Here is a 21,284-nt window from a genome sequence, read left to right on the forward strand (position 1 = left end):
ATGTTTATTAGTGTAATCATTAAAGTAATTGTAAAGTTAATGTAATTATTACATAAATTCCATTTGAAATATAGCGTCAATTATATACATTGTATACCACTTACCAATCGTAATTAGAATACAATTAGTATACTTTAGCATAATCAACTGCCATATCATTTCTGTTTGATTAATGATAATTGAGCCGCGCCACGAGAAAACCAACATAGTGGCTTTGCGACCAGACACTGATGGTTGGCTGCAAAAGGGATCATCTACTTGGAATGTCCAATCATACCACTAAGTTTCAACATTTTGGGCCTGGTGGTTCTCAAGTTATGAAATGGAAACGGTTTTCCATCTACAGGCCCCTGTAACCTTGACATTTGATCAAGTGACCCCAAAATCAGTAGTGGTCATCTACCCTGCATGTCCAATCATCCTAATAAGTTTAAACATTCTGGGTCAAGTTGTTCTCAATTAATTGATTGGAAAGTGTTTTCTACGTTCAGCCCTCTGTGGCCTTGACCTTCGATGGAGTGACCCCAAAAATAATAGGGGTCATCTACTCGGTATATTCTATAACGCTATGAAGTTTGAAGGTTCTTGCAAAAAGCAGGATGAAGTTATGTTTCTTGCTGTACAGGGTCAGCTTATGATGGTGAACAAGTGTTGAAAGTTTTAAAGCAATAGCTTTGATAGTTTAGGAGAAAAGCTGACCTAAACACAAAACTTAACCAGGAAATCTGATTTTCTAAGTCCAATAAGGGGCCATAATTCTTACAAAAAGCAGGATGGAATTATATTTCTTGCTGTACAGGGTCAGCTTATGATGGTGAACAAGTGCTGCAAGTTTCAAAGCAATAGCTTTGATAGTTTAGGAAAATAGTTTAACTAAAAACAAGAACTGTCAGTGGGCAGCGCGCTCGACTATTCTCAGTGCTTGACAGTATAATATAAGCTATGAGTAAAACTTTAACAATACAATAAGCATATTCTAAGTCGAAAAGGGGCCATAATTCAGTCAACATGCTTGATAGAGTTGCCTCCTCCTTTTTACAGACTGGGGTCATGATGGTAAACAAGTATGCAAAATATCAAAGCAATATCTCAATTTCCAAGTCCAATAATTCAGCCGAAATAGTAGACAGAGTTATGTACTCTTGACTATAGATAGAGACTGTTTTAATAAACAAGTGATAAAAGTTTCAAAGCCATAATGTCAAACACTACACAAAATATAAACTGGTACAAAAAACTTAACCAAGATTTGTAAGTTAAAAGGGGCCATAATTCGTTGATGGAGTTATGTACTCTTGCCTAAAACTGGAAATGGTGATGGTAAACAAAGTTTCAAAGCTTTATCTCAAAAGACTTTGTCAAAATGTGGACTGGTACGAAAAACTTAACCAAGGTGCAACACTGACGCGGTGGTGAGTAGGATAGCTCTACTTATTCTTTGAATAGTTGAGCTAAAAATGTATTTCAATCATCCTCATATATCACGTATCCTGAAGAAATAGAACAAAACTTAGTATTTTCCTATCACAATTTTATTACTCTACAGTGTGTTCATAAAACTAACATTGACAGTTATCTTCATATTCCCAGCATAATGCCACATTTCAAACAAGATAGGAATACTTGCACTCATTTTAACAGATTATTAGTTAAATCAATGAAAACAAAGTAAAAATCATAAGAAAAATCACATGAGAGTACATACACATTTCAAAGGAGTGACAGCATTCTATGTTTATGAACAGTATCAGATTAATGTCAATAAATAATAACATATTTGTGATGTTGTGTTACCTTATATGCACTTGTGTATATACTTTGTGAATGTGTTTTTTTTATGAATTCAAACATTTTAACCACTTTATCAGGCACAATACAGAATACTGTTATTGCAACAGACATTTTTTTTTTACTTTTGAATATACTAGGAAAAGAAATTTATCTCCAGATTATCAATGACAACACAGAACCTAAAAATAGCTAGCACTCCACAAAAATAATGAGTGCAAAAACGTATAACGCTGACAAAAATGAGTTTATAAAGACTCCTGGGGAAAAGTTAAAATTTTCTGTACTTAGGTAAAAAATGGGAAAACAGACTCACATAGAGCTCTGACAGAGGAAATACTATTTATAGCACTTCTATAGAGTATTAAATAATGCTTTACAAAATGAAATGTCATAAATAGTCAGGAACTTGAGCCAGAACCTCTAGAAATATAACTTCTTTACAAGACCTAGCCTGAAAATATGACATTAGCAAACAATCAGGCATTTACAACCAATCTGGCTCTGAACTCTTTCAACAAATTCATTTTCTACTAATGTTCATACATACATTAGAACATTATAACATACAAAATTGAAAAAGATTTTTACAAAACAATATGAAAACTAATGCCAAAGACCTCTATCATTATCCTAAAACCACAAGAAAGAACGAAGATGCAGAAAATAGAAATGACTGAAAATTTCTACTGACCAATAAAATAACAAGCAAAATTAAATTTTCTAATTCATTATTCAATAAGTGATGAGTACCAGTAAAATATTTCTTACTGGAACATATGCCTTTAACATAGCTGAAGATATAATATATCAATGTTTACTTGGCATTCTGGTGTTTTCATTTCATTAATTTATTAATTGGATACTGTAACTGCCATACCTTCATTACTCCTTGAATTTTGACTTCTCACATTATTGCTTCAGTTACATCTAGCATACTGTTATTTCTAAGCCAAAATTTTATCAGTAAGTGTTACAAAATGACAACATTTTGGTAAGAACAACAATACAATAGACAAAACATAAATATGCATGATATATTAAAGGGAATGCACCATACACTGATCCCTTTCATTAAACAATGGTGTTGAAAACTGCAGAGTCAAAGAATGAAGCATAATTTTTTTTATGCCTAGTATCAGGAGTTGAATTTCCTCACAACCAGAATTTTACCGAATCATTATTTTTATTACTGGACTACCCAGTTTTATACATGATATCCATTCTTACTTCATGTCTGATAGAGCAAGTTACACTGCATTTTATTACTCTAAAAGTTTTAGTAAGACTAAAGTTTCCTGAAGTATTTGTTTGTTTGTTTGTTTTGGGTTTAACGCCATTTTTCAACAGTATTTCAGTTATATAACGGCGGGCAGTTAACCTAACCAGTGTTCCTGGATTCTGTACCAGTACAAACCTGTTCTCCGCAAGTAACTGCCAACTTCCCCACATGAATCAGAGGTGGAGGACTAATGATGTCAGACACAATGTCGTTTATCAAATAGTCACGGAGAACATACGCCCCGCCCGAGGATCGAACTCACGACCCCGAGATCCGTAGACCAACGCTCTAACCTACTGAGCTAAGCGGGCGGACGTTTCCTGAAGTAATATCAATCAAAACTTAAAAAGTATCTTTTTAATTTGAAACTGAAAGCTTAGTACATAAAAATAAGAGCATTCTAAAATCAAACTGAACAAATCCTCCTAAATGTTTATGGTATACTTACATACACTGAAGTCAATACATTTTCATGTGTGTTAATGTAATCTCATACATGTCACAAGATTGTAGTACAGTACTACATTTTGTTTTTAGTAAAACTGCTAATTCTAGAATGACACTTCAAATGACAAATATCGACCTTTTCATGTTCATCTCATACACAAAACCTGTGCAAGCCCATTCCCGGTATATAAATATTCATATTTGATTTCCATATTAACCTTTAGCCTGCTGTTGGCAAGTAATTCTGCCTTTGCGACCAGTGCAGACCAAAATCAGATGGTCTGCACTGTTCAGTTAGTAAATTTTCAGTGAACACCCCTTCAAATAATAAATAGTATTGCCCAAATTGAATGATGGACCAGTCCATTTTAAAAATTTAGCAGGGTAAAGGTTAAATAGTGTCAATAAAAATTTACAGGCATTCATTCTCTGACCATGGTAACCATGAAATGAAGATTTGCTGTCTTGATGCAATAGCAACCTATCTTGTATTACATCTTGCTTTGCAGATAGATTGTTCTTGCAGCAAGTTTCAGATAGCTTGTTCTTGCAGCAAGTTTCAACAGATGTATGAGAAATGTATCTAAATAACATCAATAACACAATAATAAACATTTCATACATTATGCATAAAGACCTTGACTATGTTATAGTGTGTACACATATATTGCTTTTTGACGGACACAGTATTCCTCCTCTGGTTATCCCATGTACACCCGACAGGCAATATTCTTTGATTTACCAGTGAAAATAAAACTTTTATTCTGCATGACGACTGCAAAATGATAAACTTGTGATCTTCTCTTTCTGCAATTTCGCATAAAACTTCAAGCTAAATGTTACTGCGAATATACAACTCACTTACAATAAAAACAATTGTCAAACGCAATACATTTACCTTACTTGGAAGGCTGTAGCAACAAAAAGCATCAGAAGTAAAGATTTCCATCAAATCTGGAAGTTTCATATTAAAAGCCCCAAGTTTAGACTTGTCAGTTTGAATGTTTATTTTAATTTGCCTGTAAAGTTACAAAATAAGCTTAATGCTGTGAAAACTGCTGCCAATGCATTAAGTTACATTTCAAGAACTAAGAATTTCTTCTTTTTTTTTTTAATATTGTAATATAAAATCTTTATAATGCCTTTAACTACAGAACACTATAAAGAACATAACCCCTTTCCCCTCCCCCACCCACCAAAAAAAAAATCACCTATGAGTAAGAAGTTCACACTATTTGCTTTTGACAGCTCTGTAAGTTACAATATTCTTCAATCTTCATTTCCAGAAAAAGGTCTGGCCAAAGACTGTAGAAAATTATGTTAAAAATAACAAAATGTCAGTTCCACTCCATGCAAAAGCTAACTAAACATGTGTATCAAAACAGTAAGCCTTGCATTTACTCTGGAGAAAGATACAAAAACTGACATAATTAATATATTTTTGTATAATGTCAAGTACATATCAATGTTGTTCAATTTTTATCATTGTCTCTATACTGTATGACAGACGTTACAGGAAGTAATCTGGTGTCCTGCGTGTAACATGTGGTTCACCTCGTCTTGGCGCTGGATCAAACTGTAAGCTGTAAAAAAGAGAGGACAAAATGGTTAGATTTCAATCTGTTCTCTGTAAACAAAGTCACATTTATCATAATTTATATACATAGCATTAAGTTTCAATTAAAAATGATGGGGATTCTCACCCACCGCAGGGAACTATGGTTCAACCTCTAGCTATTTTGCAGTGACAATCTTTATTAATTGTAAGCAAATTTTTCAGAACTATTGCTTGAATTTTTAATTTGGCAGGTCAAAAACTGAATTGATTGGCTACAACTAGAGTCAATGTTTAGTATGACTGCACTTGCTCGTGTCAGGAACGATGGATGAGAAATGGACAGGGGAAGTAACTGGACACAGTGAACATTACAGCTAAGAAATTATTACCATTGCTGGTTTACATGATTAAACTCTGAAATTCATTTCTGTCATTTTTAATACTTTATTGGTTTGTGCTGTTGTCACTTGCCTGTCTTATCAAAAGGTTTCTCTCTGGAAGTCAATTTGAGATCAATTGCCCGCAAATAATTTCATATTTTGAACAAATTCCCTTCCAGGAATCAAACTCTAAACCTCTTCATTTTTTTCTCCCTACTGAATAAATCCCACTGGTCAGCTAATGTTACCTTTGGGTTAAATCATGGCAGTAAATTATTTTAAAAGACACTTAGTATTTTCAAACACTACAAACTTTTGATCTAAACAAAATGTCTGCCCAATTAGCTAAACAGGTAGAGTGCAGATCTATGGAGCACAGGATTGTGAGTTTGATCCCCTGGCAAGGCATATGATCAATTGATAAAAGACTTTGTATATGAAATCATTACTTGCCATTACAAAACTGAAATACTGTTTAAAAGCATTGCTAAACCCAAAGCAGACAAACACCCAAAATAATACCTTCAAAAATCATACAAAGTTAAAGATTGTATTTACTTTGTCTTTGATACTGTCAGGGAGAACATCTGCAACATGGATTTGGATACAACTAGCTTACTGTACTAGCTGAACAGAAGATTCAAGAATTTTAATCTATTAATAATATAATGGAGAGCAAAATATGTTGTACATACAATGAATATTTAAGGGCATCGTCTAGTTCCATAATGGCTGCTTGATTTCCACATCTGTAACAGTAGTTTGGGGCACTGAATATAGTGACAACATTACGATCATGACACCAATTGTAGCCCTGCAAAATATAAGTTTTCATATATAAATATATATATATATAAACATGAAAAAATTGAACCTTCCGACATAATTGCTATTCACTGAGATCTGAACTGTATGTGTACTAGTGTAGATTTTCAACATCAAACAACACTGACTGCTGGCTGCAACACATGCCATAAGGCAATATGTAAAACAAGAGCACCGCCTTGCAGGTGCAGACGCTCATCTGATTTTTTGTCTCTGTATAACAGAAATATTGTTCTACCCGTGTGTTTTTATGATATTTTCTTAGTCCAAAAGGGGCCATAATTCTTGTGAAAAGCAGGATGGAGTTATGTTTCTTGCTGAACACAGTCAGCTATAGATGGTGAACAAGTGTTGCAAGTTTTAAAGCAATAGCTTTGATAGTTTAGGAGAAAAGCTGACCTAAACATAAAACTTAACCATGCAATGCCAATGCCGATTAAAAAAAAAAAAAAATCAGATGAGCTAAAAGTAAGTGTCAAAGCTATATGCCTTTAAATGAAAGCTATCTGTACTTGCATGCAAACTTTAACCAAGGTGTGATGCCCACGCCAGGGCGAGTAGAATCAGATTATTCTTCGAACAGTCGAGCTAAAAATAGACATTTTCTTTAGCCAAAAGGGCCACAACTCTGACAAAATGCAAGAAAGTTATATTTCTTGACCTGCTTACTAATCTAGTGATAATAAATGGATGAAAAAAATCTAGAAATTTCTGTCTCAGGGTTTTCCCTGACGCACAAATCCTGCGTCATAGTCGCACTTTTCTGACAAATGACCCGTAAAAATAAATTTTGTGCGTCACAGTGGACGCAATTTCTTGAAAATCAAAATCAGGCCAATTTTGTTTACATCGAGCGATTTTCTGAAAATGTACTTTCAGTTTCGTAATTATATGCAGACTGTGTCACCAATTTTCTATATTTGCGTCGATTCACATTTCACAAATTCAATACCCAGTCTAATACTTTGACTGATTAACACTTTGTAACAGTTGTTATCGCTGCTCGCTACTACTACTAATAGTACCAGTCTGCTGTTTACTAAAAAAAGAGGGCTCAGTCAAAATCAAAGCATGCTGACGATGTTTGTGACATCGTCGGCAGCAAGTTCAGTAGGACCCAGTGGTTCAGATCGCCTGTTTCTACTATAACACTGCCTGGTAAAAAGTACTAAAACCTATTTTAGCACATATATAAATAAAAGTCAAACATTGATCAGCTGTTTTTATCATTTTATTCAGTGACAAATATGAGGAAAGACTTCAATCTGTATAATCACTACTATAAGAAAAACAAAGTTTTATTCAAAATACTAATTTTAGTATATCTGTATGACACCCAAAATTTGAAAATGACCCCCACATGTGAAACACTGGGGGTCACCATGACCTTTATTTTCGAAAGCCAAGGGAAAACACTGTGTCTGGTAAATATTATGGGTAAATATTTAAAATTAGGTAATATACCTCCATGACTAGCTGATGGGCTCGCGACACTAGTGTTAGACCATTGCTGTGGTTGAATGTTTCTGAGATATCCTGACCAAATGTATAACCTGCACCTCGAGGGGAGATACCCCAGCCACCTCTGTCATCTGGATCGGACCAAAGAAGATCACACATTGGACCCTGTAAGCAAAAGCATGGTGATTATATCAATTCATTGTTGAACAGTGTAGCTATTACCCCTTCGTTTTACTTTTAATGAAGATGCCCTGGCACAACGACTGTTCAACAGGGGTTCCATTTGACCCGGGAGATTTTCAAAAGACGCTCAAAGGACCCGGCATGATACTTGCCTGTGCGTCACTCGGGATCCGGAGGTATTTTCTTTTGATAATCCTTTCTCTTATCATTCATTTCCTACAGTCAAACTATGTCCACGATAAACACGTGTGTTCAAAATAAACACACGCGGTTTGATCTTCTGCTAAATCCCGCCCTTTATCCTGTGGACATGCTTGGTCGATTTTCTTTATCAGCAGGTTACGTCACGGCGAGTGCACATAGGTAATGAGAATCAGTGAAGTGTTAAAATTAATTGATAAAGCGTATTGATTGTGTACTGTCAAAAAGGCGCCAATTATTAAATTATCTGTACTAAAGCGACCAGCTGATTACCAAGCATGTGAAAAGTGCCCTGCAAGATTTCTTCATGCAAACTTTGAATTAGACCATTGTTTAGTGATCGTACCTCAATTTCAACAAGAAAATCCACAAATTTTAATGAATTTAGAAAGCAAGAATAAGTTTAGAATGTCCGTTCACGATTCTAATTATACCCGATGACATATGCAATTTTTTCCAAAATTCACTAAAAAAACTGACTTTCAATGCAATTTGTAATGAAAAGTAGTATCATTACTTGAGGAACTATCTCTGGTTTACCTTGGTGGACCAAATTACTGAGCAAAAACAACATTCAGACGACATTCCGAAAGTGTACCAGTATCTGGATAGTACATTTTGGATACATTTTTACAGTGTTTTAGCACTTTTCTGTTAAAAATTAAAATATTGAAGAAAAACCTAATCAAATTAACATGAATTTTGATAAATATTAATTTACAATTTGAGATTATGTGACCTGAAACAGACATTGTTATTATGCTGTAACATGATGTTGGTTATACTGTTTTATTAGCTATTTATTACGTATTACTAAATAAGAAAATATAGTCAATTGTATTGGACTCCTGTATTTTGGAAAAGGACCCTTCAAAATTCATGCCCAAGAGTCCTTGGACTCTTGGGTTTTCAGGTCTAGTGGAACCCCTGGTTCAACTTCTTTATTATATTAATAATATCTGTCATGTGTTTACGAATTGGATAGAAATATCCGTCCCAAGGGCACCTGTGCCGGAACTTTGATAGGATCTACACAACATAACTGATTTGAAACTTGTAGTATTTGCCTAAAACACTGATGGCATAGCTTAACTCTTGTGGAACTCATTGTACTCTCCTAAAACTTTGGTAGTATTTAAAACTTACCTCATGTGGAACTTCTTGTATTCTATCTAGAGCTCTGATATGATCTAATGTGTCTATAGATGGTGATAAGCCTCCATGTAAACAGAAAATCTGAAAGCCAGAAATGTAAAGAGTAATGCGGGATCTATTTTTTCAGTACTTGTTTTAAAACACAAACACAGAATGGATCATATGGCCCCTTCCAAACTTTAAACGTGGAAAAAGACCCACAAATGCTCTTCTGGGCACTATTTCAGGCATGGGAAGGTACCTGGGTAGTACCTCCATCCTTCTGCATTCAGTTGGATGGCTTCTTCAAATTACAACCAGAGCTAAACTCAAAGCAATCAACTGATCCTTAACCACCCATTACTGGAGATTAATTATCCAGCAATACTTCAGTAAAAACATCTTCAATACTAGAGCTGCTTTTGAGAAAAGCGCATGTCTCCCACAACTGCCTAATCATCTGAATGGTAGTATATGAGTCAATCATGCACTAAGACCTCAACTGCCTTATCAGACTTTGAGGGCTTTGGTTGAATCAAAAATAAGTTTCAAGGGCCATAATTCCGAAGTGCCTGGGCTGATTTGGCTAGTTACCGAATTTGGCCGAGGACTTATTTGAAAACACATTTTGTTCAAGTTTAGTGAAGATCAGATGAGAAATGTTCAACTTAAAGAGTGCGGACAAGCTTTGCGACAGACACACAGACAGGAGTAAATCACTATGTCTCCCACACTACTGTGTATGGGAGACATAATAAGTTCGATTAAAAGAGTAAGCAGAGTGCCACTTTGCAGTCACTCAAAGAACTAAAATTATTATTATATTATACCAGATTTATATAGCGCCCTTTTCATGATCAATTTCTCGTTCAAAGGCGCTTTACATAGTTCAAATGCAGCCACACAGGGCGCATAATTCATCCTCTACTAGTACACTAACAGACCCAGAGCGATCTGACCAGAGGGACAGAGTGAGACAAAGCCCCCACGACAGAGAGATCAGAAATCAGATACAGGCTTGTCCCGCTAACTTAGCCTAGCTCGTTGCGAATAGACAGCCTGGTTCTTTAACGTGCCCAGTGTATTGCACTGATACACACAAGGATTGCCTGGGTTCCTGACCAGTACACCTCTAGTTGGGTGGGAAGCACTGAACCCCCAACCTAAGGATTGGAAGACCAGTGTGCAAACCACTGAGCTATCCGTCCACCAAATTAAGTAGTTAAGATTTTGGAAGCTGAAGCAGTTATAATTCATATTTATATGAGCAGCGCCATGAGAAAACCAACATAGTGGGTTTGCAACCAGCATGGATCCAGACCAGCTTGCGCGGATCCGCGCAGTCTGGTCAGGATCCATGCTGTTCGCTTTCAAAGCCTATTGGAATTACAGAAACTGTTAGCGAACAGCATGGATCCTGACCAGACTGCACGGATGCTCATATATATAATTTAAAACTGCTTTTTCGACACTCAGAAATTTATATTCAAAATACTTACTTGTCCATCTACTAGGGCTGTCAGTGGTAAATAATCAAACAGATCTGTGAAATATTTCCATACATTAGCATTGCCATATTTCCGTAAACATTCATCATAAAATCCGTACACTTGTGTAATCTGCCTACTTTCATGGTTTCCTCTTAAAATTGTTATTCTATCCTTGAATCTTACCTGAAACAAACAGAATTCCTTATTTATATAACCTTTATTCTTCTCAATATGTAAAGAAAATGTTTATATAACCATTAAATTTGTTTCCAAATATAATTTTGAGACTGCAATGAAACATGAACAATGACTCAATATTTACTTCCCCTTGCATAAATAAACAAATTAATACATGATTTAACAAATCTAAAGACAATCCTTTGATAAAGTCAGTGATTAATAATAACCTTATACTAATGTTATCTCATGTACATCAGTAGGTCATCCAGCTAAAAATCATTATGACAAATCATAAAATAATTAAAACTATGAAGGTTTTGGAGTTTAATAGTAAATTCAAACAAAATGTTTAAATGAAGCAAAAACATGATGACCTCTGCACCTAACAGCTCCTATTATTATATTGTAAAATCCTTTAGTTTTCCAAGGCCAGAAGTTCACTATATCTAAAATAAGACTTGGTTCATATCAGAGCTTCAGTTAGGGTTTTGTGTAAGGGTTAATGTAACTGTTACTCCCCAACCCTTAACCAACATTCTTAAACTTAAAATGTAATTCTTAATGTTACTCCCTGACCCTAAATAAATATTCTTAAACTTAGAAAGTAAATTTTTGTATTTTGGTCTAGTCATGTTTGGGTCATTTGTGGGATTTTCATGGGAGGATTTGATGTAAGTTTACAAGTATCACCACTGATGTTATTCAGAGAGTCTTTCACAACTAATATGTTCTGTTTCATCCAATTTCATGTGTGTAAACATGCTTTTTTTAAACAAACTGCCTCTTCTTCAGACTGTCCCTCACTGCCATACTGCTAGCTGACTGGGGTTAAAGTCAACTAGGGGTTAACATAATTATATATTTGAAACAAGAGCACCGCCTTGCGGGTGCTGACGCTCATCTGATTTTTTTTGTATAATAGAAATATTGTCCTACCAATGATTTTCTAAGTCTAAAAAGGGCCATCATTCTTGCAAAAAGCAGGATAGAGTTATGTTTCTTGATGTACAGTGTCCACTTATGATGGTGAAAAACTGTTGCAAGTTTTAAAGCAATAGCTTTGATAGTTTATGAGAAAAGTTGACTTAAACATAATACTCAACCAAGAAAATGATTTTCGAAGTCCAAAAGGGGCAATAATTATTGCAAAAAGCAGGATGGAGTTATGTTGCTTGCTGTACAGGGTCAGCTTATGATGGTGAACAAGTGTTGCAAGTTTCAAAGCAATAGCTTTGATAGTTTAAGAGAAAAAGTTGACCTAAACATAAAACTTAACCAAGAAATCTGATATTTTCTAAGTCCAAAAGGGGCCATAAATCTTGCAAAAAGCAGGATGGAGTTATGTTTCTTGCTGTACAGGGTCAGCTTATGATGGTGAACAAGTGTTGCAAGTTCTAAAGCAATAGCTTTGATAGTTTAGGATAAAAACTGACCTAAACATAAAACTTAACCAAGAAAACTGATTTTCTAAGTCCAAAAGGGGCAATAATTCTTGCAAAAAGCAAGATGGAGTTACGTTTCTTCATGTACAGGGTCTGCTTATGATGGTGAACAAGTATTCTAAGTTTCAAAGCAATAGCTTTGATAGTTTAGAAGAAAAGCTGACCTGAACATAAAACTTAACCAAGAAATCTGATATTTTCTAAGTACAAAAGGGGCCATAAATCTTGCAAAAAGCAAGATGGAGTTATGTTTCTTGCTATACAGGGTCAGCTTATGATGGTGAACAAATATTCCAAGTTTCAAAGCAATAGCTTTGATAGTTTAGGAGAAAAGCTGACCTAAACATAAAACTTAACCAGGCAACGCCGACGCCGACGCCGACAACCGCTCAAGTGATGACAATAACTCATCATTTTTTTCAAAAAATCAGATGAGCTAAAAATGGATCAAATTTATGTTGGAAATTGGCAAGCCAGTCTTGTTATTTAAATCTTTCACTGAGAAGTCGATACATTTTCATGTGTGTTAATGTAATCTCATACATGTCACAAGATTGTAGTACAGTACTACTTTTTGTTTTTAGTAAAACTGCTAATTCTAGAATGACACTTCAAATGACAAATTTCGACCTTTTCATGTTCATCTCATACACAAAACCTGTGCAAGCCCATTCCCGGTATATAAATATTCATATTTAATTTCCATATTAACCTTTAGCCTGCTGATGGCAAGTAATTCTGCCTTTGCGACCAAAATCAGATGGTCTGCACTGTTCAGTTAGTAAATTTTCAGTGAACACCCCTTCAAATAATAAATAGTATTGCCCAAATTGAATGATGGACCAGTCCATTTTAAAAATTTAGCAGGGTAAAGGTTAAAGAATAGTGTCAATAAAAATATTCTTAAACCTAGAAAGTAAATTTTTGTATTTTGGTCTAGTCATGTTTGGGTCATTTGTGGGATTTTCTTGGGAGGATTTGATATAAGTTTACAAGTATCACCACTGATGTTTTTCAGAGAGTCTTTCACAACAAATATGTTCTGTTTCATCTAATTTCATGTGTGTAAACATGCTTTTTTAACAAACTGCCTCACTGCCATACTGCTAGCTGACTGGGGACTCAGGTTAAAGTCAACAAGGGATTAACATATATATTTGAAAAAACGAATCAAATTTATGTTGGAAATTGGCAAGCCAGTCTTGTTATTTAAAGTTTTAAACCTATCACTGAGAAAAACTAGCCAAAAAAATAAATGTGATAGAGACAACTAACTTCGAAAATACCAATATGATTATGAACTGATTTTGAAAAATATTTTTAATCCAAATTTTTATCTGCTATCTGGAGCTTTGATATGTAGAATTTTTTGAATATATGACTAGTGATAGCACATCGGTTGGAGAACTGTTAGCAAACCGGTGCTATGTATCGGAAAAATAATCGGTTCAATGTTATTTATTTTCATACTTGTTTATTCAGATATTTATGTCTTTAAAGTGACTGTTTTACTTAAAATTCTAATGCTCTTTTGAAAAATAAAGAAGTACAATTATTCAGATGCTGTAAAGCTGGTTCCAAGTAAACAGAAACTTGTTTAGTAATCACTAATTATTTGCAGACAGGGAAACCACAATGAATTGCAATCCAGTGTACATGTATCATAGACTCATAGGTGTCATTTGTGACAATTGACTGGTATACCTGTACCTGTAATATACCTAGCATACAGCAAGGTAGTACAAATATTTCAGTCTCTCTTTGGCTGACAAAAACAGTGATTGTTGAAAATCATTGAATGAATTCCGTCATTTTTTGGTTATATTATGGTTACCTTAGGCTTAGCCACACCACAGAGTTGCACCATGTGCCTACTACTTGTTGCTATGGCATATAACGATGTCATGAAGCTTACATAAAAAATTATCAGATAAAAAGCAGAGTTCAACCCTTTTAATATGTACACCGGTCAGCGGTACTGGGACAAGTGAAAAAAAAATCATGACAACTGTACCTCAGAATAAAAATACCAAAGTTCTTCCCACTGAAATTACACCATGGACACGGAAATTTGACGGCATTATTGTCCAGTGTCAACATATAAATTTCGTCAGACATACCATTATAAAATATGAAGATTTATCAAAGTTTAGCTGATTTTTTGTCCCACTTTTTATTTACGCTATGGACGCCGCCATATTATCAGCTGTGCCTAACTGTAACAGGGATATAAATTAACACATGCCCAGTCGCCCAGTGCGACCAGATTTAACGCTGGATAGTCGCCCAGCTAGTGAATGGATTTGGATTTTCCTAAGGTCAATATTCTGGGTTTTCCCAGACTGTCTTATTAATTTACATGACATCACTTAAATCGACCAATTAAAATTACCAATATATAATTTGACCAATGGGCATACGCGGATTATTTACTCCGTCTCTAACAATGGCTGCGCCCACAGAAATACAACACTAGAAAGTACAGGTTTACTGAAGGCTTTTAAAGAGCTTAGAACGGCCTGTTGCGCCAACAAACAGAAATATTATCAGGATTATGAAAGTCCTAAATGCCAAAGAGGACTTTTAATGAAAAATGGGCTGTTAACAGACCGTGGCTGCTTAGAATACTGACTGCAATATGGTTTGTACTTCTTGTAAAAGTAATATTTTCATGACAGGTTGTTGAGTCCTTAACTCGACAATGTAACAAAATACTGGAATTCCGATGTCCATAAGCGTGCAGCATCTATCAAAAATGCCTATAATCAACCAAAATCCTCTAGTTCTGCAAAAATCAATCAAACTTTAAATTAAATGCGTCCATGTTTGAGAGGCTGTGTCCTACATGTATGTTTAGAACATCTCATGCACTGGGTGGAAACTTTCTCTTTCGGTGTGAGTTTGATGAGTGTTCTGTATTTAACAAACTGATGTATTTTGGAAGGAAGCAAATTAAAAGACTTATTATTAAGTACATGTATGTAGATCTAAATCACTGTCAGTATATTTTTCCGCTAATAATAGCTGGGCCCCTAACTTTTACGCTGGGCCCCTAGAATTTGCCTGTAAGGAGCCCAGATGGCTAATAGGGTCCAAGTGTTGATTTATATCCCTGTGTAAGATGTTAAATCCATTTTCATTGGATAAATGAAACGAAATACTAACGCTTGATTGGTGGACCAATTGTCGGCATACTTCTGTTTTATCCATTATGCATTTAGTAAGTCTATATTTCAGATATTTTCCTTCTGAAACCTTGGTTTGTACCCGTGTGGATTCATACCCGCTATCGACTCCGAGAAAACATAACTGATTATCGGAATCGGTTGGGCTTTTCTAGCCATCAATCGATTATACCCACTAATCGGTCCATCACTATATATGACCAACATGCAGTAAGACAATTTACACAAATACTTCACAAGTACTTATTTTCATGAATACTGACCCTTAGCAAATAAAGTGAAAACAAATCCCTCATGAAAATCTCTGATATTTCATTATTCATAACTAATCAACGGTACTTACTTTAAGTGCTACTAGAAGTGTTACAGTTTCAACTGAGTAATAACCTCTATCTACATAATCTCCCATGAACAGGTAGTTTGTGTCTGGTGAATTTCCACCTATTTTGAATAACTCCATTAGATCATGGAACTGACCATGCACGTCTCCGCTCACTGTTACAGGGCATTTTACTTCTTGTACATTAGATTCTTTGGATAATATTTCTTTAGCCTGAAAGAAAAGCAAATATCTGTCAAAAGATTTGCACGCACATGTATTTGGTACAACTTTTAATTTTTGGGTAGTTCTGGCTAGCATAACTTAACTAACGCTGTTTTATTTTCTGATGGCCGCGTCCATTAAGTTATCGCGAAACCTCATTTGTTAACTAACCAGTTTTAAATCGCAACATCTTGAACAGCCTCTCGTGAGAAACTGATGATGTCAGGAAAAAGTTCAGAGCACGTGGTTGTTTTTGAAAATCAAGATCAAAATTTTGCAGATTTATGAATCTAATTTAAACATAAACATAACCATTTTCAATAGTTAATAAAAAACATACCTAAGAAGGTTTCAGTTCTTAGATAAGGTTAATAAATAACGATTCTATACCGCCTATAAATTGGTTTTCAAAAAGAAGAGTACCCTAACCAGGTGACCAGGGTTCTCGGAAACGCCGAAATCGGCGTCCTTGTACGCATATTTGGTCCCGGTATACACGTGTTTATTGCAGCTTGGGAGTCCCCGGATGCACATTTCTGCAGTGAGACGCAATGAAAATTAATTGATTACATAAACTCAAGAGCAAAATATGTGGGCGGAGTTACTCGCTTGTCACCAATAGCCGCATACAGCCAATCAGCATTGCCCGTTTCCACTACACCGCGAGACCGCATATACATGATCAACTCGAATACATGTGATTGTCGGCGTGATTGCATAGGTGACAATTTCTAATTGTTAATGACGGATTACGTAGTGTTTGAAGTAACTCTGATTGTTTTCTCACGTACTAATTACCAGGCAGTTTTTAAGAACTTTTTAGAAAAAGTGATAATTAGGCTTAATTATGAATGTCAGAGTAATTTTAAGATGCTGTCGATGTCGACTTAGTTACGTGATTATTTTTCTGCAAAATCGCTGATGTTACTGAAGAAGCATTTATTAATATGTTGATCATAGACATACTGTGCATTCTTAATGTGTTTTAGACCGAATGTTTTAACGTTATGCTGTTAATAAGTATTAAAATAAAAGTAGTAATTGTTCATATATTTTCTTTTCACTGCATATTTATATACGTTTCCATTATGAAATAAAAAATGAGGTAAAGAAAAAATTATCACGAGGGATTTTGTCCATCTTAATATTTTCACAAGGGGGATTTTGTCAATCTGACTTAAGTACATCTCCTATTACGCTACGCATAGGATCTGACAACGAGCTATTGATGGCCTCGTTCTGACAACCCTTCCGCTAGCCAATCAAAAGCTAACTTACAACATTCTGCAAGCATTAAAAAGCCTTGGTTTTTGATATCAACAATTTTTATGTCGAAATATGTCAGATAGCCGGTTAGCTCAGTCGGTAGGGCACTTGCTCTGTAAGCGAAAGGTCCCGGGTTCGAGCCCTGGATTAACTGCAAATTTTTCTTACTCTTTGACATTCGAACAAGTTGTCTGATTGGTTCAAACGAAAATAGATTTGCGAAAATAAAAATAGCAATATTGGAAATCCAAAATATACAGAAGACGAATGTGAATGGGTCGTTCTCAGATCTTCGTTTAGAAGATCAAGTACTTTAGTCAGATTGGGGATTTTGTTCACCTTGATAATTTCACAGAGGGATTTTGTCCAGGAAGATCAGAAACAGCAGGGATGTGGGGGTGGGGGGCGGGGTGGGTGGTGTGGTTGTCCAGGGGTGATTTTGTCCTACATTAATTTTTGACTACATTTTACCTTTACCTTTTTATCACACCTTAACAATATTTGGGTGAAGAATTGTGATTACAAAATGTCTGTCGGTCTACACATAATTTGACAGTACAAAAGAGGCCTGTGTTTTGACGAAACGTTTAAGTCTGTCCGTCAGTTTAGTCAGTAGTTGGGACTGCAACTTTTTCAGCTTTGGAAGTCCCAGGACTGCAACTTGAAATTGCTAGTGAGAACCCTGGGTGACAACTGGCGGACAAAATATTGCAGACAGGGGTACCCATTGGAAACTTGTATGTATAAGTTAATAACTAGTGTTCAAATTATGTTGCTTGGATTATTTTATTCCAGATCAAAAGAAAAATGGATTAGAAATATGTAGTGCTCGCGTACGGTATGGTATGGCCTACAGGGCGTTAGCCTGAACCCGGAACACAGCAAGAGTGATTTCCCTTGGCGCGGGCAGCACGAAAAGACGTTGCTAGTGTTGCTAGTCAATATTATTTGGCTATTGTCCCGAACAGCTTTTAAAGTACAGACTGATTCCATCTTGTAAGTTTCCCACAGTTACAATAAATATTTTAAAGTAAAAGGTTAGTCAACTGCATTTCATTTGTTGACATTACAGCGTGACAGACTTCTGGCACGATTCCTGGTTATTTTCAGTACCGGATTCGTTTCAGCTCAGACATCCTAACAGCATGCTGTTTGGTTTAAGTATGTTTTGACCTGCACCCCATACCTTTCCAGCATTTTCCGTATACAACCTTTGTTCCTGATCATAATATATATTATATGGTACTAGGTTCCCAGCAGGGGTTTGACTAAATGGCAGATAGATAGTACTGGTATAGATGCCTATATGGGGATAAGAAACAACCGATAAATTATGTGCCATGGGTGTGAAAATGAAATTATCCCATGCCGAGAAAACTTCCACACATATACCCTGTTTTAAATGAATGAAATCTCAATACACTTCGGAAATTTCATCTGTATTATAAATGTCAAACATTTTCTTGTTTACCTTTTCACAGAGAGTTTTCACTTGATTTTCTGAGAGTTGTTTGCACTCATTCAGTTGTTCTATCCACTGGTCAAGTTCTTTGGCCGCTGTCCTTTCTTCATTCATGATGTTTGTCGCAAAATCTATTAATTATCTACAAATATTAAATAAAGCATTTCATAAATTAACCACCAGAAAACGTGTTTAAACACTTGTAACTATGATACAGTTTTAAAATTTGCACGGTTCGCAACAAAATGGCCGACTTAACTAGAGAATGACGTCACGAAATTTGCCAGGACTTGCTCATACGAACTGCAGAAAGAGTAAATATTATTAGACTGATTGCGGCGAAATATAAAAGCAAATGGTGTCACCAAATCGTGACTATTTATATAAAACTGGCATCAGAAATAGGATATTTGTCTGTCAGTTGAGTCAGACATCTCTTTTCCTCACCCGGTAGAAAATAAACAGCGACCTCTAGTGGAATATTTTATTATTTGCTATCCGTACGTACGCACGTTAGGTTACTAACCACTAAATCTCCTTTAGGTTACAACACACTAAATACGATCCTTTACAGTCAACTCGTCCCCCAGTCACCTCATAACCAAGTTAACTCGTCCCCGATTTGGTCATTTCGTCCCCCTCGGCGATTTCAAATTGGTCATTTCGTCTCTCGTTTTTCAACGTATTCTTGAAAAATTTTCAAAATTCGATAAATAAAGTCGTGTTTTTTTTTTCAAATAAGTATATTTAATGCTAAAAATATACATAAGCTTTCGTTTGTTTTAAGAAGTTTTTTGCTTCAAAAGTGACCGATTTAACAAAGAGGATTTTCTGATGTTTTTTTTTTCTTCTCTTCTTTGCAAGGGCACGGATTAAAACGCAGACGAATAACGCAGACAATATAGATATAGAGGGAAAACGCAGACGGGTAGTGTGAAAACGCAGACAATATACAACATATAGGAGAAACTATAACGCAGCTGATGCAATGCATTTCAACAGGTTATTATCAAAGTAAATTAGACATTTTGAATTGGTATTTACCAAAATAAAGAACTACAAATATAAAATGTATTCTATACTTATTTGGCATAAACATCAATTTTACATAGGTCTTATTTTTGCTTTTTAATTAGATACTCGATATTGTGTAGAGTTATTAAGAAATTAAATCAATAAGTTAGCGGTAAACATAAAAGATTTCAGCATTTCTTTAATTCTTACAACTTCCTTGATAAATTAGAACGTCATTTCAAAAGAAGAATATGTTTATCATAATTTATTCCTTAACTGCATTTCAGATCAGCAGAACAGAACATCTCTTTTCCAAGTCATTAAATTCAATAGTAGAATGTTAACAGATCAAGCAACAAACTTGTTGTATTATTATTATTATTGATGCCTTTGATCACCCAATAATCACAATACAAATAATTGGCTTATTTTCATAACTTCAAACTCGAATTGAGTAACTTTCTTTATCAAAGGTTTTGTGAAGTTTTGCAACCTGATAATTAATGCAAATATATATGTCATGCATTTCTATTTTCATTTATAACTGGAAAAAAAAAAAACGTTTGATGTTGGCTTGAATATTCATTTATTTGTACGCACGTGCTTAAAAATTATTATTTCATCAGTGATTCGTATGATTTGGATTCATTTGTGATCCGTATTTTGTTTAAACATAACATAATAATGAATAACGCATGGAATGAACAGTAGACGTGATCATATATAATCACGAAAATGCGCTAATCCTTTTATCACCTCATTAAAGAACGGAGATGATGGAAACACAGTGACGCGCGCTTGTGTTTCGATCATTTTAATGTCTGTCATAAAAGAGCTTTACCGGTAATATCAAAGTAATATAGGTTTTGACTGATTAAAAATGTTATAGCGCTTGACCTTTTTGACTTGACAAAATGATAATAAATTAATAAAAAGAAATAAAAAAAGAAGCGGAAAATGAATACTATAGTATTTAGGATACCCACTCTACATATGATTTATATATTTATTTATTGAAATATGTTTTGTGTCAAATAATCATACTATACTTCATAAACAAACTGCCATACTGCCACTTATCTTATTGAAATAATATATATTTATTTGGGTCTTTGGTTGTTTGTTTTTACTTTTTTTACCAATTTGAAATTTAGCAGAAACGATTAGCGACCGTCCCGTTGCAAAAGAAGTGTAAAAGTTCATTTCACCATTTCACTTCTATCTAATGTAAACGTGGGTAGTCTTAACCTGAATATCATTGAAAAAATAAAAACAACAGATTTTGATCAATATCATCAATATTTAGTAATTTGGATGACATATTTTCCAAATGCACTAGATTTATTTTACAGATAAATCAGATATCTGCCGGGACAAGTTTTTTCTTCACATTCCGTTTATTCTAGTAAGTTTTTACTTTTAAAAAAAATGATTATTATACT

The 21,284-nt window shown here is 34.9% G+C and overlaps 1 protein-coding gene across 1 annotated transcript; it reads right to left on the bottom strand.

The window, feature by feature from the left end:
• Positions 1-1,514: 1,514 nt before the first annotated feature.
• Positions 1,515-19,389, bottom strand: LOC123563233 (serine/threonine-protein phosphatase 2A catalytic subunit beta isoform). The gene is made up of 8 exons (XM_045355921.2): positions 19,276-19,389; positions 18,838-18,970; positions 15,900-16,109; positions 10,759-10,932; positions 9,272-9,361; positions 7,745-7,906; positions 6,151-6,269; positions 1,515-5,100 (listed from the first exon to the last, which is right to left on the bottom strand). Exons 2-8 carry the CDS (start codon positions 18,940-18,942, stop codon positions 5,028-5,030), a joined length of 933 nt encoding a protein of 310 aa, XP_045211856.1. The 5' UTR covers positions 18,943-18,970; positions 19,276-19,389; the 3' UTR covers positions 1,515-5,027.
• Between the last annotated feature and the right edge of the window lie 1,895 nt (positions 19,390-21,284).

Source organism: Mercenaria mercenaria, chromosome 2 (assembly GCF_021730395.1).
Source record: "Mercenaria mercenaria strain notata chromosome 2, MADL_Memer_1, whole genome shotgun sequence".
Lineage (NCBI taxonomy): Eukaryota > Metazoa > Mollusca > Bivalvia > Venerida > Veneridae > Mercenaria > Mercenaria mercenaria.

Bases quoted from the DNA above. Each gene is read 5' to 3' on its own strand.
- LOC123563233 (XM_045355921.2), bottom strand. From the start codon at position 18,942: ATGAATGAAGAAAGGACAGCGGCCAAAGAACTTGACCAGTGGATAGAA. The intron at 6,270-7,744 runs GTATATTACCTA...TATATTTTGCAG, and splicing joins CCCATCAGCTAGTCATGGAG to GGCTACAATTGGTGTCATGA. The intron at 5,101-6,150 runs GTATGTACAACA...TCTTTTTTACAG, and splicing joins GATGCCCTTAAATATTCATT to CTTACAGTTTGATCCAGCGC.